This window comes from Oncorhynchus masou, chromosome 18, assembly GCF_036934945.1.
Source record: "Oncorhynchus masou masou isolate Uvic2021 chromosome 18, UVic_Omas_1.1, whole genome shotgun sequence".
Lineage (NCBI taxonomy): Eukaryota > Metazoa > Chordata > Actinopteri > Salmoniformes > Salmonidae > Oncorhynchus > Oncorhynchus masou.
This window is the reverse complement of record NC_088229.1, coordinates 47,529,489-47,544,800: the sequence shown is the minus strand read 5'-3', so window position 1 is coordinate 47,544,800 and position 15,312 is coordinate 47,529,489. Positions and strand designations below refer to the sequence as shown.

Sequence of the window (15,312 nt, the reverse complement as noted above, 5' to 3'; positions counted from 1 at the left end):
AGATATTACAGACTGGGTCAGGGATAGGGTTAGGGTTAGCTGGTCTGGTAGACTCATTTCACTGGGCAGCTCACTGCTGAGTTGCCCTCTGTAATCCGTGATAGTCTGTAAACCCTGTCATGTCCCGACGAGTGTCACAGCCGTTGTGGTAGGATTCGATCTTGGTTCTGTATGGATGCTTTGCCTGTTTGATGGTTCATCAGAGGGCATAGCGGAATTTCTTATAAGCTTTCGGGTTAGTGTCCCGCTCCTTGAAAGTGGCAGCTCGAGCCTTTAGCTCAATGTGGATGTTGCCTGTATTGAACAGGTGACATGCTGGTAGAAATTAGGTAAAATGGATTTCAGTTTTCCTGAATTAAAATCATCAGCCACTAGGAGTGCCACCTCTTAAGAGGCTAACAAAGAGACACACACCACCCCCTTGAGCTTACACGACGCTGCTGTTCTGTCCTGCCGATGCATAGAAAAACTAGTTAGTTGTACATTATCCATGTCCTTGTTCAGCCAAGTTTCTGAGAAACATAGGATATTGCAGTTCTTCAGGTCCCGCTAATAGTAATGTCTCAAACATAGCTTGTCCAGTTTCTCCAGTGACTGTAAATTTGCTAGTAGAACGGAGGATAGAGGCGGTTTATTTACTCAGAGCTTTGATTCCTCATAGAATTATGAAAATGAATAGCTTGGTATTGAAGCTATTTATTTATTTTTTTATCAACCAAACATTCTAAATGCAAACATTCTGCAAACTTTGCATCGGTCACTCGGAATTGCCATGACAATGAAACAGAATGAAATTATTGGATGTAGCATACTGTGCGTCATGTAAAATCTGTTTTACATTGAACCTAGAGTTGAAACAAACAAACACACCCGCACCCACACCACCACACACACATAATAGAGCCCAAGCCTGTAATGAGCCTTTATAAGCAAACATCATTCATTCTATTAGTATATTTATGATGAGAAATGTTGTGGTAACCATTGTGTTGTTGTGCAGGTAAGATCGTAGCCTACCGGACGGTGGACTTTGAGCAGGTGCAGTGGCTGAACTTCACAGTGAGAGCCCAGGACCACGGCAGTCCACCCAAAGTGGCTGAGCTTCCTGTCTACCTGCGTATAGTAGATGTCAATGATAACAACCCTATCTTTACACAACCCTCTTACCAGGTACCAAAAATACTGATTCATAACATACACTGCAAAATGCTTCACCATTAGTAGTACTCACTTGATATCATTTCTATTGTGATGGTCTGAGTTTCAGCACTCGTCTTGTTTTTGTTGTTGGCACTGTTTACTGTGACTGCCCCATCCCCTTTTTTGTCCTCTTTTTTTGTTTTCTGTAAAATACATTGTAACATGTATTTGTGAAATGAATGTTGATTTAATTTGATTAGTCAAGACATCAAAGTGACATTTGTATTTGTATTTATTATGGATCCCATTAGATGCTGCCAAGGCAGCAGCTAATCTTCCTGGGGTCCAGTAAAATTAAGACTATTTTTTTTAAACATTACAATACATTTACAACAGATTTTACAACATATTAAGTGTGTGCCCGCAGGCTCCTACTCTACTACCACATGTCTGTTTTGCTTCACAGTCCCCGCTTTTCCATAAGGTGTATTTTTATCAGTTTTTTTTCATCAAATTTTACTGCTTGCATGAGTTACTTGATGTGGAATAGAGTTCCATGTAGTCATGGCTCTATGTAGTACTGTGCGCCTCCCATAGTCTGTTCTGGACTTGGGGACTGTGAAGAGACCTCTGTTGGCATGTCTTGTGGAGTTTGCGTGGGTGTCCGAGCTGTGTGCCAGTAATTCAAACAGACAGCTTGGTGCATTCAACGTGTCAATACTTCTCACAAATACAAGTAGTGATGAAGTCAATCTCTTTTCCACTTTGAGGCAGGAGAGATTGACAAGCATAATATTAATTTAACTCTCTGTGTACATCCAAGGGCCAGCCTTGCTGCCCTGTTCTGAGCCAATTACATCAAGGTGTTCAGTTTGTGTGTGTGTCTGTGTGTATGCTGATGTCCCTTTGCAGAAGCCAGTGTTTGAGGATGTTGACTTGGGTACGGTCATAGTGAGAGTCAGAGCCACAGATGCAGACTCTGGCCTCTTCTCTGTCATCGAGTACAGCCTAGTAGATGGAGAGGGCAAGTTTGGCATCACTCCCTCCACTGTGAGTTCCAAAACGCACACACACTTTGTAGTGCATGAAGTGAACTTAACTTTTTTTCTTCACGTATCAATGCACTTCAGAAATTGTTGCTGACACTCATTTTTGAGCGATAGTACTGTTTATATTTAGGAGCCTGAACTTTTAAGCCAATATTCTATAAGAAGTACCAGTACTCAAACAGTAGAGTGTTGTTACTCAGTACCGGTGTGCACCTGTCCAATCCAAGCACTGCACTTACGTACAAACACACATACATACACACACACACACAAACACAGACACACATACACACACACAAAACACTCTCCTCTCTTTCATTTTCACTCTCTCTTGTACTCTTTCTCTTTCAAAGAAAATGATCTAACTCATCTAAGTTGACGTATTACACAACTAATGAAGGAGGAGTTCAGAATGCTAAAAATAACCGTTTGTCTGTACACACTGAAAGCGTGTTTCAAAAATCGTCAAAACGAATTACTTTAATCTAAAGCATTTAATAAAAACTCCCGAGTGACGCAGCGGTCTAAGGCATAGCATTTCAGTGCTAGTGGCATCACTATAGACCCTGGTTCAATTCCAGGCTGAATCACAACAGGCCGTGATTTGGCGTCCCATAGGGTGGCGCACAGCATCGTCCGGGTTAGGGTGTGGCCGGGGTAGGCCGTCATTGTAAATAATAATTTGTTCTTAACTGACTTGCCTAGTTAAATAAAAAAATACATGTATAGTACAATATTATGGGGAATGAGAGGGCTACTTACAGAGTGTTGGGAATTGATCAGTGATTGAATGAGGGTATGACGCATGAGTTGAGGTGTTCAGAGGCTTGACTTCAGTGCAGGACAGGGGTTGAGATGTTCATATTAAATATAATTTATTTTGGGATATCACTTGAAAGTATTCATTAAAACGCTGGTCCGAGCTGGTGGAACCTTGATGATAAAAACAATAACACACATAATTAGGCTTCAGTGCAGGACAGGCTCATCATGGATGAATGGTGTTGGAGAAGAGCTCAACTCTTCCAATGAGGGCAGGACAGGATTTGTCTGAGAAGACAAAAAACAATAACACAATACACTACACAGTTAGAAAAAGGAGCTAATAATGAATTAGTCCAAGCAAGGAGTAAAAACAATGATGTGTAATAATATGATTGTGTTTGTGTGTGTGATTGACTCTGCAGTACAATATCAACAAAATCAATATCAACAATATAAAAAATAAAACAATTAGAAACTCCTCTCTCTCTTCAGACTCGTAATGAGATCAAATTGATAGGGGTACTCACAGTGCTTGGAGAGGAAACATTCAACGTGCCAGTGGATGAGTGGGCACATGAGACGTGGCTTCAGTTCATGTCAGGAGAGATTTAACAATGGTAGCGGAGTGGAGTGGTGATCACAGGTGCTCAATTGTAGGTTTGGGCAATGAGTTTCTCCATGAAGTTAAATTAAATCTCATAATTCACAAAGTCAAACAGAATGTGCATCTCGCCCACTTGACACATCAAAGTAGCCCAAGAAACGTTCCTGAATAAAATCATCCACATACCTGACGATAACTGACAACTGCAAGCAGACTGGTGGCACCATACAGTATGTGGCATAACTATGGCACCCGGCGATGCAAAACGATCTCTCCCATTGTCAGACTCTTTTTACCAGTCCGGAAACATGCTCAGCTGCCTAGAACGTTCGGCTGCCCAGTGGTGGCATGTGTCAAAACAACAACTGAATGTCTGACAGTCTGACAATGCATGATGGTCGTTAGAATGGTATTGGTTTGAGGATATTGTATGTGTGTGTGACACCTGTTTGAACGAGTGTATTAGACCCACACTCACACACACCTGCATACACACACAACCGACCTGTCTATACCTATGTACTGCATGTAACCACACAGACTTGGATGAAATATCTTATCTGAGTCCGTGTGGTTCCTCCTTCTCAAGCAAATCTGTGGCACAACCTCTTCCAGGTCCTAATAGGCCTACTTATAATCATATGGTTATTATGTGCTAAAAGAGAAAGGATGTCCTTGTTATTAGGACAATTATAAGGTATAGATTCACAAGGTCACCTATCTGCAGGCATTTCAATGGTGGTGAGCACAGCAACAAGGAGCCAGGGAAACATGCAGCTTACCAAAGCCCTGCTTTAATCTTGAAATATAACTGTGACTTAATTTTTTTTTTTTAATCGACTTTATTCTCAATATAAAATGTCACGTTTATTCTCAAAATATTGCCACTTTATTCTCAAAATATTGCCACTTTATTCTCTAAATATTGCCACTTTATTCTAAAAATGTAATTCAGACTTTATTCTCAAACTATTCCCACTATCTCAGTGTTGACAATTTAAAGTACTATCATGCAAAAATAAACTGTTTATTTCATTTTTTAACTTCACTTGCCCCTAATACTCTTCCGTAGTTTACCCCATCTCCTGGCCCGTTCACTGTACTTTATTTTAATAATGATATTTCTCCTCCTCCTTCTCTTCTCAGGGTGACATCTACATTCTGTCTCCACTGGACAGAGAGACTAAAGACCACTTCACCCTGACAGCCATCGCTAGGGACAACCCTGGCGGCAGCTCCAACAACCGACGAGAGAACTCTGTTCAGGTGGGATTCATACTGTAGTAGAACATAAGTAAACTTATCTGAATGCACTGACAGTAAGTCACTCCGGATAAGAGTGTCTGTTAAATGACTAAAATGTGAATGTAAATGTACACTAACATTCAAAAGTTTGGGGTCACTTAGAAATGTCCTTGTTTTTGAAAGAAAGGCAAAAAAAATTGTCCATTAAAATAAGATCAAATTGATCAGAAATGCAGTGTAGACATTGTTAATGTTGTAAATGACTATTGTAGCTGGAAACGGCAGGTCTTTTATGAAATATCTACATTGACGTACAGAGGCCGATTATCAGCAACCATCACTCCTGTGTTCCAATGGCACGTTGTGTTAGCTAATCCAAGATTATAATTTTAAAAGGCTAATTTATCTTTAGAAACCCCCTTTCCAATTATGTTAGCACAGCTGAAAATTGTTGTGCTGATTAAAGAAGCAATACAACTGGCTTTCTTTTCGCAAGTTGAGTATCTGGAGCATCAGCATTTGTGGGTTCGATTACAGGCTCAAAATGGCCAGAAACAAAGAACTTTCTTCTGAAACTCGTCAGTCTATTCTTGTTCTGAGTAATATTCCATGCGAGAAATTGCCAAGAAACTGAAGATCTCATACAACGCTGTGTACTATTCCCTTCACAGAATAGTGTAAACTGTCTCTAACCAGAATAGAAAGAGGAGTGGGAGGCCCCGGAGTACAACTGAGCAAGAGGACAAGTATATTAGAGTGTCAAGTTTGAGAAACAGACACCTCACAGTCCTCAACTGGCAGCTTCATTAAATAGTACCCGCAAAACACCAGTCTCAAAGTCAACAGTGAAGGGGCGACTCTGGGATGCTGGCCTTCTAGGCAGAGTTCCTATGTCCAGTGTCTGTGTTCTTTTTCCCATCTTAATCTTTTCTTTTTATTGGCCAGTCTGAGATATGGCTTTTTCTTTGTAGCTCTGCCTAGAAGGCCAGCATCCCGGAGTCACTTCTTCACTCTTCACTGTTGACGTTGAGACTGGTGTTTTGCGGGTACTATTTAATGAAGCTGCCATTTGAGGACTTGTGAGGCATCTGTTTCTCAAACTAGACACTCTAATATACTTTAACAAGGACATTTCTAAGTGACCCCAAACTTTTGAACGGTAGTGTACATTCAAAATATATCACAGCATAGGTAGTATGTTTATTATGATCCCTGTGGGGCCTGACACCACAACACTGGTATTGCTTGCGCCAGCTACACTCTTACTAACTGATCTACACAGGACCACAAAATATTTTTTTTGTCTCTCTCAGGTCTTGGTGACCGTTCTGGATGTGAATGACTTCCGACCGCGTTTCTCAGAGCGGGCCTTTGAGACCAGTGTATTTGAGAACGAGCCCAGTGGGACGTCTGTGATCACGCTGACTGCCACTGACTTGGACGAGGGGCAGAACGGCCTGCTCTCTTACAGCATGCAGGGCCCGGGGGCAGGTTGGAGCCCTACACACACACTCACACAACACACACACACACACACACACACACACACACACACACACACACACACACACACACACACACACACACACACACACACACACACACACACACACACTGAGAGGCTTTAGTTCCAGCCCAGCATTAACACCTCTAATTCAACATATTATGATCTTCATGACCAATTGATTAGTTGAATCAAGTGTGTTAGTGCTGGGCTAGAACAAAATCCTGTATGCCTACTGTTTAGCATTTAGATGATTTGTCTCAATTTCTCCCTGCCTCTGATAAACTGTTGGTTACATTCTCTCACTATTTTCTCTCTCTCCCTCTCTGTGGTGTTGTCAGATGCCTTCTCTCTGGATGCTGACACAGGTCTGGTGCGTTCTCTCCGTCTGCTGCAGTCCTTTGAGCACTTTAACTTGACGGTGGTGGCTACAGACCAGGGAAGACCACCCCTCTGGGGCACCGCCACCTTACACATCATCATCATAGACGTCAACGACAACAGGCCCATGTTCGTCAGGCCCACCAACGGCACCATCATGCACATCATGGAGGTGTGTGTGTGTGTGTGTGTGTGTGTGTGTGTGTGTGTGTGTGTGTGTGTGTGTGTGTGTGTGTGTGTGTGTGTGTGTGTGTGTGTGTGTGTGTGTGTGTGTGTGTGTTGGTGGCACTACAGTATGGTGTTTGTTAGTGGTCCCTAGCAGGATAGTAATAATTGAATAACATATTAATTATTTTTGGGCATGTACAGTACGAATGTGTTGCTCCACTACACACACACATTGCTACTGTAAAATTCTCTGCAGTTGCATACAAACAGAATATCTAAAATCTCAATGATGTGTCTGTCCTCTCCCTTATAGGAGCAGCCCCCAGGCCTGCTGGTGTATGAGGTGTTTGCAACAGATGGGGATGAAGGGGTGAATGGAGAGGTGCGCTATGCCTTCCTCCAGACAGGAGCTGGGAACAGAGACTGGGATAACTTCCACATTGATGCTATTACAGGAGTCATCACCACCGCCATCAAACTGGACCGAGAGAAGCAAGCCCTGCACAGTGTGAGTGGAGTGACTAGGTCCAATTCTAACTTGAGATATGCACTTGTAGCTAGCGACAACTTCAATCATACGTGTACCTTCATGTCAATGAGAGATATGCATTCAAGTTGAATGTAGGCCTGCCCGGATTTCATGTCAGGATTCAGCCCAAACAGGAATGTGTGTATGTGTATTGTTTATGTCTGTCTTAAGGACTGTGTTCTGTCCCTCAGCTGATTGTTGTGGCCTATGACCTGGGTCAGCCCGTGCCTTATGAGACCACCCAGTCCTTACAGGTTGCGCTGTTGGACATTGATGACAACGAGCCTGTCTTCTTTAAGCCCCCGGTGAGTGGAGGAGATTTAGGGAGCTGGGCGGTGTCTCATGCAAGGAAGATGTCAGTCTGGGCGGTGTCTTATGCATGGAAGATTCCCGCCAGTCTGCCCTAATTCAGACTCATCTTATTGCAATGAAACATAGCCCTGGACTCCTCAGCTATAAGTATAACTCTGGGTTTATACCTTACCATTTGATACCTTACCATAGTATTTTTTCTATACCAAGTATTTTTATGTTTCTTTTGTGTGATCAAACCACCTTTTTAAATCTCTAAATATTTGATGTTTGTCTGTGATTAGGGATGTGTTTTATTTGGTAGTTTTTTTGTACTGTGTTTGTATATTAGTCAATAGCTTTCTTTATACCTAGCGCTAACATGCGTCCTTTGTCCTGATCTTGTCCACATTCTGATTGTGCCCACAATTTCAGAAAAATGCCAACAGATGGTATTACAATGTGTCTCATATCTGTCCATTGTGTCCGCATTCTGGCCACATGTTACTGATCCCTCCCTGTATGCAAATTCGTTGACAGCTGTTATTTCAAAATAGTATTTATTTATTCTAAGACCCAAATTGATGCCATATGTAAATGGTGCCACCTGTCAATGATTTTAGAAGGCAGGATTATGATGTTTTAAATGGTTTCACTGTCCAGATCCATCTACAGGACACTTCTAAGACATCCAGATACAAAGCGTGCCTGACTACCTCCGGAGGTGGTCTGGAAGATATGATCACAATGCGTCTTTTAATCTTCTACACCTGTCTGACAATGTGGGCATAATCTGAAAGTGGAAATGATCAGGACAGAAGATGCATGTTAGAACCAAGTGTAAACAAGGCTAATGTCTCTGACTCATATGTGTGACGATTTTGTCTTACATCTGGGCCATGTATCTGTGTGTGTGTGTGTGTGTGCTCGTCTGTCTGTCTGTCTGTCTGTCTGTCTGTCTGTCTGTCTGTCTGTCTGTCTGTCTGTCTGTCTGTCTGTCTGACTGACTGACTGTCTGTCTGTCTGTCTGTCTGTCTGTCTGTCTGTCTGTCTGTCTGTCTGTCTGACTGTCTGTCTGTCTGTCTGTCTGTCTGTCTGTCTGTCTGACTGACTGACTGACTCTCAGCGAGGCAGCCTGCCGTACCAGACTCTGTCTGTGGCAGAGCACTCTACTCCAGGGACAGTAGTGGGTAACGTGACAGGAGCTGTGGACGCAGATGAAGGCTCAAACGCTGTAGTCTACTTCTTCATAGCAGGTCTGTGGAGAGGACAACACTATGCTACACACACAGATACAAATAAACACACTGATTCATCCATACCGGACAATCCAGAAATATCAGTCCATTAGTACTAATACGGAATAATTAAATATATTTTTGGTTGCTGCATGTTGGTGCTGCTGTCTATTGAATATGGACATAACACTGATTTCCAATCGTGCCCTTATAGGGGGAGATAATGAAGGTAACTTTGGCCTGAGCCCAGGGGGCGTACTGAAGGTGAAGAAGGATCTGGATCGTGAGGACATCTCAGTGTACTCCATCATCATCAAGGCCTCCAGCCACAGGAACTGGGCCCCCGCTAGGGGTCAAAGGTCAGCCTGGGGAAGAGCACTTGACCCCAGCCGTGACCCAACCCTGCAGGAGGTCAGAATCTACCTGGAGGACATCAACGACCAACCACCACGCTTCACCAAGCTAGAGTACACTACAGGTACAGTACATAAACTGTGGGAGGGGTAAATGTGTGTGTGTGTGTTGAGGTTGTGTCTATGTGCATTCTCTCACTTTTATTCCCCCTCTCTCTATCTCTTTCTCTCTCTCAGGTGTGGCTGCTGATGCCAAGGTAGGCTCAGATCTGATTCGGGTACAGGCCATAGACAACGATGTAGGGAACAACAGTCTGGTGCTGTACCATGTCCTGTCCATCCGCTACATTAAACTCCAGTCCAATGACACTGAGGACATAGGAAACAGCTTCATCATAGGTCAGTCACTGCCTACTGCCAAGCATGACTATTATCTCCCCTGTGTTTGTATAGTATCCCTTGTTAATCCTTGATAACCAATGTTAGAATCAATTCAATTTCATTTCAGAATTGAGGAGATTAATTGAATTGAAAAGGAATTGGCCCCTGGCATGTTGTTAACCTTCTCTGCCTATTGTTCCTTGATAACCAAGGTTGGGATCAATTCTATTTCAATCAAGGTGATTAATTGACTAAATAATTTAAATGGAATTGGGATCCAACAATGTTGATAACCTATAGGGGATATATGTTTCAATTATAAATATTGATTTGAATCACAGTGAAATTGACCCTGAACCTGTTGATAACCCTTAGGAGAGACAGATGGGATCATCCGTACCTATGACCTGTTCACGGCTTACGACCCGGGCTACTTCGTGGTGGAGGTGTTGGCACGGGACCTGGCGGGCCACAGTGATATCGCCATGGTGGGCATCTACATCCTGCGGGACGACCAGCGGGTGAAGATCGTCATCAACGAGATACCAGAGCGGGTACGACAGTTCCAGGAGGAGTTTATCAACCTGCTGTCCAACATCACCGGAGCCATAGTCAACACGGATGATGTGCAGGTAGGTAAGGGTGTGAGGGATGTGTGAGTGTGTGTGCATGTGTGTGCAAGTGTGTGCGTGTGTGCATGCATGTCTATAAAATTACGTATGAAATGTGTATCTCCCGTAACCCCCTTTGTCATTCTCTTCTTCTGTTTCTGCTCAGTTCCACGTGGACAAGAAGGGCAGAGTGAACTTTGCCCAGACAGATGTGCTCATACACGTGGTCAACAAGCACACCAACCGCATCCTGGATGTGGAAAAGTCAGTTGCTGCCTGGCAGTATAGTTTATTATCATGTTATTACCTATAGAAATATAATTACTAGAACGGACAGTCCCCATTCTCATATTTAGTGTAGGTTCTAAATGAACAAACTCACAGACGATTAGTAATGCTCAAACCAAGTCTATTCACCCACTGGGTCATATAGCTGCATAAGACAAAAACATGTTTCCAAACAAAGACAAAACACCCTGATTTAGTCATATCACAGTTTACCTATTTGCTTATGGTTTTGCCTTCACCCAGTGACATGCTTTTTAAATTATATGAACAAAAAATAATACATTTCATTGGGAATGGCAAGCAAGACAAAATTAAAAGGTCCTAGTTATATAACCAATATGAATTTGGAGGGCAGAAATGATTACATATTAAAGCATTAGACCTCTCACTAATGGCATCAGTCATACAAAGTTATACTTGAATCCAAACTGGTTCTCTAGTAGATTGGTGGGAATGTCTCACCCCATGTTCACGAATGGCCTTTTTCACTTTATTCAGATTACAACTGCTCACTTTCGGTTGTTTGAAAAGGAAATATTCTCCAAAATACCGTTATTTTTCAAACAAGCCTTACAACAAACAAGTTTGTTGTAATTTCAGTTTAATCCACCTGAAAAGACTGAACAAATAATACAACAAATATTGTGGTTAAACTCAAATATACTAATTGATAAAAAAAAAAAAATTGATGAAATGTTTTTAAAAAAGTATAATTTTGTGAACTATATCGACTATAGGACCGGTGGAGTTATGTCACACATGCAGCTAACACAGACATATGGAAATGTCTGCTCTACCCAAAATAGAACCAACTAATTGCAGCATTGTCTGTCGGGCCTACATACAGTGCTTTGCGAAAGTATTCGGCCCCCTTGAACTTTGCGACCTTTTGCCACATTTCAGGCTTCAAACATAAAGATATAAAACTGTATTTTTTGTGAAGAATCAACAACAAGTGGGACACAATCATGAAGTGGAACGACATTTATTGGATATTTCAAACTTTTTTAACAAATCAAAAACTGAAAAATTGGGCGTGCAAAATTATTCAGCCCCCTTAAGTTAATACTTTGTAGCGCCACCTTTTGCTGCAATTACAGCTGTAAGTCGCTTGGGGTATGTCTCTATCAGTTTTGCACATCGAGAGACTGAAATTTTTTCCCATTCCTCCTTGCAAAACAGCTCGAGCTCAGTGAGGTTGGATGGAGAGCATTTGTGAACAGCAGTTTTCAGTTCTTTCCACAGATTCTCGATTGGATTCAGGTCTGGACTTTGACTTGGCCATTCTAACACCTGGATATGTTTATTTTTGAACCATTCCATTGTAGATTTTGCTTTATGTTTTGGATCATTGTCTTGTTGGAAGACAAATCTCTGTCCCAGTCTCAGGTCTTTTGCAGACTCCATAAGGTTTTCTTCCAGAATGGTCCTGTATTTGGCTCCATCCATCTTCCCATCAATTTTAACCATCTTCCCTGTCCCTGCTGAAGAAAAGCAGGCCCAAACCATGATGCTGCCACCACCATGCTTGACAGTGGGTATGGGGTGTTCAGGGTGATGAGCTGTGTTGCTTTTACGCCAAACATAACATTTTGCATTGTTGCCAAAAAGTTCAGTTTTGGTTTCATCTGACCAGAGCACCTTCTTCCACATGTTTGGTGTGTCTCCCAGGTGGCTTGTGGCATACTTTAAACAACACTTTTTATGGATATCTTTAAGAAATGGCTTTCTTCTTGCCACTCTTCCATAAAGGCCAGATTTGTGCAATATACGACTGATTGTTGTCCTATGGACAGAGTCTCCCACCTCAGCTGTAGATCTCTGCAGTTCATCCAGAGTGATCATGGGCCTCTTGGCTCTGATCAGTCTTCTCCTTGTATGAGCTGAAAGTTTAGAGGGACGGCCAGGTCTTGGTAGATTTGCAGTGGTCTTATACTCCTTCCATTTCAATATTATCGCTTGCACAGTGCTCCTTGGGATGTTTAAAGCTTGGGAAATCTTTTTGTATCCAAATCCGGCTTTAAACTTCTTCACAACAGTATCCAATAAATGTCATTCCACTTCATGATTGTGTCCCACTTGTTGTTGATTCTTCACAAAAAAATACAGTTTTATATCTTTATGTTTGAAGCCTGAAATGTGGCAAAAGGTCGCAAAGTTCAAGGGGGCCGAATACTTTCGCAAGGCACTGTAAATGGTTAAAGAAAAGTGAGATAAATAAAAACAAATACCAATTTCATTTTAAGGACCAAAAAATTGACAGCTGTGCCATATAAATTGCAAAATAGTTGGGAAAAATTGCAAAATAGTTGGGAAGAGATTTTCGATGTACCCATTCCATGGCACATGGTTTATGAATTGACACGCAGAACAACGCCAGATTCAAAACTTCACATTTTTCAATTTAAATTACTACACAAAATTCTTGCAAACAATAGAATGTTATATATATGGGGGATACAATCTTCCCAGCTCTGCCGATTTTGCTGTGAGGAGGCAGAGTCATTAGATAATGTATTTTGGTACTGTCTATATGTAGCTCGTTTTTGGTCACAGGTCCAGGAATGGCTGAAGAATTGCGACATTTGCCTAGAACTAACACTGCAGATAGCAATACTGGGTGATTTGAAAAGCCATAGTCAATCAATCAATAATACAATAATTATTTTAGCAAACATTTTTCTCTTTAATTTACAATCTGTAGAAGCTATGAGAATAGAAAGGTTTATTACTTTTGTGAAGCATCACAGCACATTTGAAAAATATTTGGCAAATCCAAAATGGATGGTGTTAAGAGATAGATGGGAGGGGTTGAATGTTGCTGAAGGGTGGGGCAAATAACAAGGTAACCAATGTAAAACATACAGGGTTTGTAAAATGTATATAGGTTCAGAAATTTTGATAAATAGCACAGTTACAAAAATAAATCAAACTGGATGGACATCAGAATAGAGGAAGGACTAAAAACAAACAAAATATAACTATTGTAAAATAGATTGTGTCTGTAAAATGTGTATAATATGTGTAAACTGAAGGTAGAAGCCCAAGTGTTATTGTATATTAGTTTACACCAATTGGGGAAGGGTGGTAAGGTTTGCGGGGAATGATACAGGTATATTAAAAAATATATAATAATAATAAAAAAGTATTTAGTCAGCCACCAATTCTGCAAGTTCTCCCACTTAAAAAGATGAGAGAGGCCTGTAATTTTCATTACATTTACATTTACATTTAAGTCATTTAGCAGACGCTCTTATCCAGAGCGACTTACAAATTGGTGAATTCACCTTCTGACATCCAGTGGAACAGCCACTTTACAATAGTGCATCTAAATCATTTAAGGGGGGGGTGAGAAGGATTACTTATCCTATCCTAGGTATTCCTTGAAGAGGTGGGGTTTCAGGTGTCTCCGGAAGATGGTGATTGACTCCGCTGTCCTGGCGTCGTGAGGGAGTTTGTTCCACCATTGGGGGGCCAGAGCAGCGAACAGTTTTGACTGGGCTGAGCGGGAACTGTACTTCCTCAGTGGTAGGGAGGCGAGCAGGCCAGAGGTGGATGAACGCAGTGCCCTTGTTTGGGTGTAGGGCCTGATCAGAGCCTGGAGGTACTGCGGTGCCGTTCCCCTCACAGCTCCGTAGGCAAGCACCATGGTCTTGTAGCGGATGCGAGCTTCAACTGGAAGCCAGTGGAGAGAGCGGAGGAGCGGGGTGACGTGAGAGAACTTGGGAAGGTTGAACACCAGACGGGCTGCGGCGTTCTGGATGAGTTGTAGGGGTTTAATGGCACAGGCAGGGAGCCCAGCCAACAGCGAGTTGCAGTAATCCAGACGGGAGATGACAAGTGCCTGGATTAGGACCTGCGCCGCTTCCTGTGTGAGGCAGGGTCGTACTCTGCGGATGTTGTAGAGCATGAACCTACAGGAACGGGCCACCGCCATGATGTTGGTTGAGAACGACAGGGTGTTGTCCAGGATCACGCCAAGGTTCTTAGCGCTCTGGGAGGAGGACACAATGGAGTTGTCAACCGTGATGGCGACATCATGGAACGGGCAGTCCTTCCCCGGGAGGAAGAGCAGCTCCGTCTTGCCGAGGTTCAGCTTGAGGTGGTGATCCGTCATCCACACTGATATGTCTGCCAGACATGCAGAGATGCGATTCGCCACCTGGTCATCAGAAGGGGGAAAGGAGAAGATTAATTGTGTGTCGTCTGCATAGCAATGATAGGAGAGACCATGTGAGGTTATGACAGAGCCAAGTGACTTGGTGTATAGCGAGAATAGGAGAGGGCCTAGAACAGAGCCCTGGGGGACACCAGTGGTGAGAGCGCGTGGCGAGGAGACAGATTCTCGCCACGCCACCTGGTAGGAGTGACCTGTCAGGTAGGACGCAATCCAAGCGTGGGCCGCGCCAGAGATGCCCAACTCGGAGAGGGTGGAGAGCAGGATCTGATGGTTCACAGTATCGAAGGCAGCCGATAGGTCTAGAAGGATGAGAGCAGAGGAGAGAGAGTTAGCTTTAGCAGTGCGGAGCGCCTCCGTGATACAGAGAAGAGCAGTCTCAGTTGAATGACTAGTCTTGAAACCTGACTGATTTGGATCAAGAAGGTCATTCTGAGAGAGATAGCGGGAGAGCTGGCCAAGGACGGCACGTTCAAGAGTTTTGGAGAGAAAAGAAAGAAGGGATACTGGTCTGTAGTTGTTGACATCGGAGGGATCGAGTGTAGGTTTTTTCAGAAGGGGTGCAACTCTCGCTCTCTTGAAGACGGA

General features: G+C 42.8%; 1 protein-coding gene across 3 annotated transcripts in view; it reads left to right on the top strand.

The window, feature by feature from the left end:
- LOC135504722 (cadherin-23-like) overlaps positions 1–15,312 on the top strand; it is a 611,744-nt gene that overhangs the window by 561,583 nt on the left and 34,849 nt on the right. For all 3 annotated transcript variants that reach the window (XM_064923533.1, XM_064923534.1, XM_064923535.1), the window contains 12 exons: positions 1,001–1,170; positions 2,053–2,190; positions 4,705–4,824; positions 6,117–6,294; positions 6,649–6,860; positions 7,170–7,364; positions 7,577–7,690; positions 8,803–8,932; positions 9,129–9,392; positions 9,505–9,666; positions 10,024–10,280; positions 10,426–10,523. In XM_064923533.1, the coding sequence (XP_064779605.1) occupies positions 1,001–1,170; positions 2,053–2,190; positions 4,705–4,824; positions 6,117–6,294; positions 6,649–6,860; positions 7,170–7,364; positions 7,577–7,690; positions 8,803–8,932; positions 9,129–9,392; positions 9,505–9,666; positions 10,024–10,280; positions 10,426–10,523 (2,038 nt within the window). The remainder of the gene's footprint in view (positions 1–1,000; positions 1,171–2,052; positions 2,191–4,704; positions 4,825–6,116; positions 6,295–6,648; positions 6,861–7,169; positions 7,365–7,576; positions 7,691–8,802; positions 8,933–9,128; positions 9,393–9,504; positions 9,667–10,023; positions 10,281–10,425; positions 10,524–15,312) is intronic.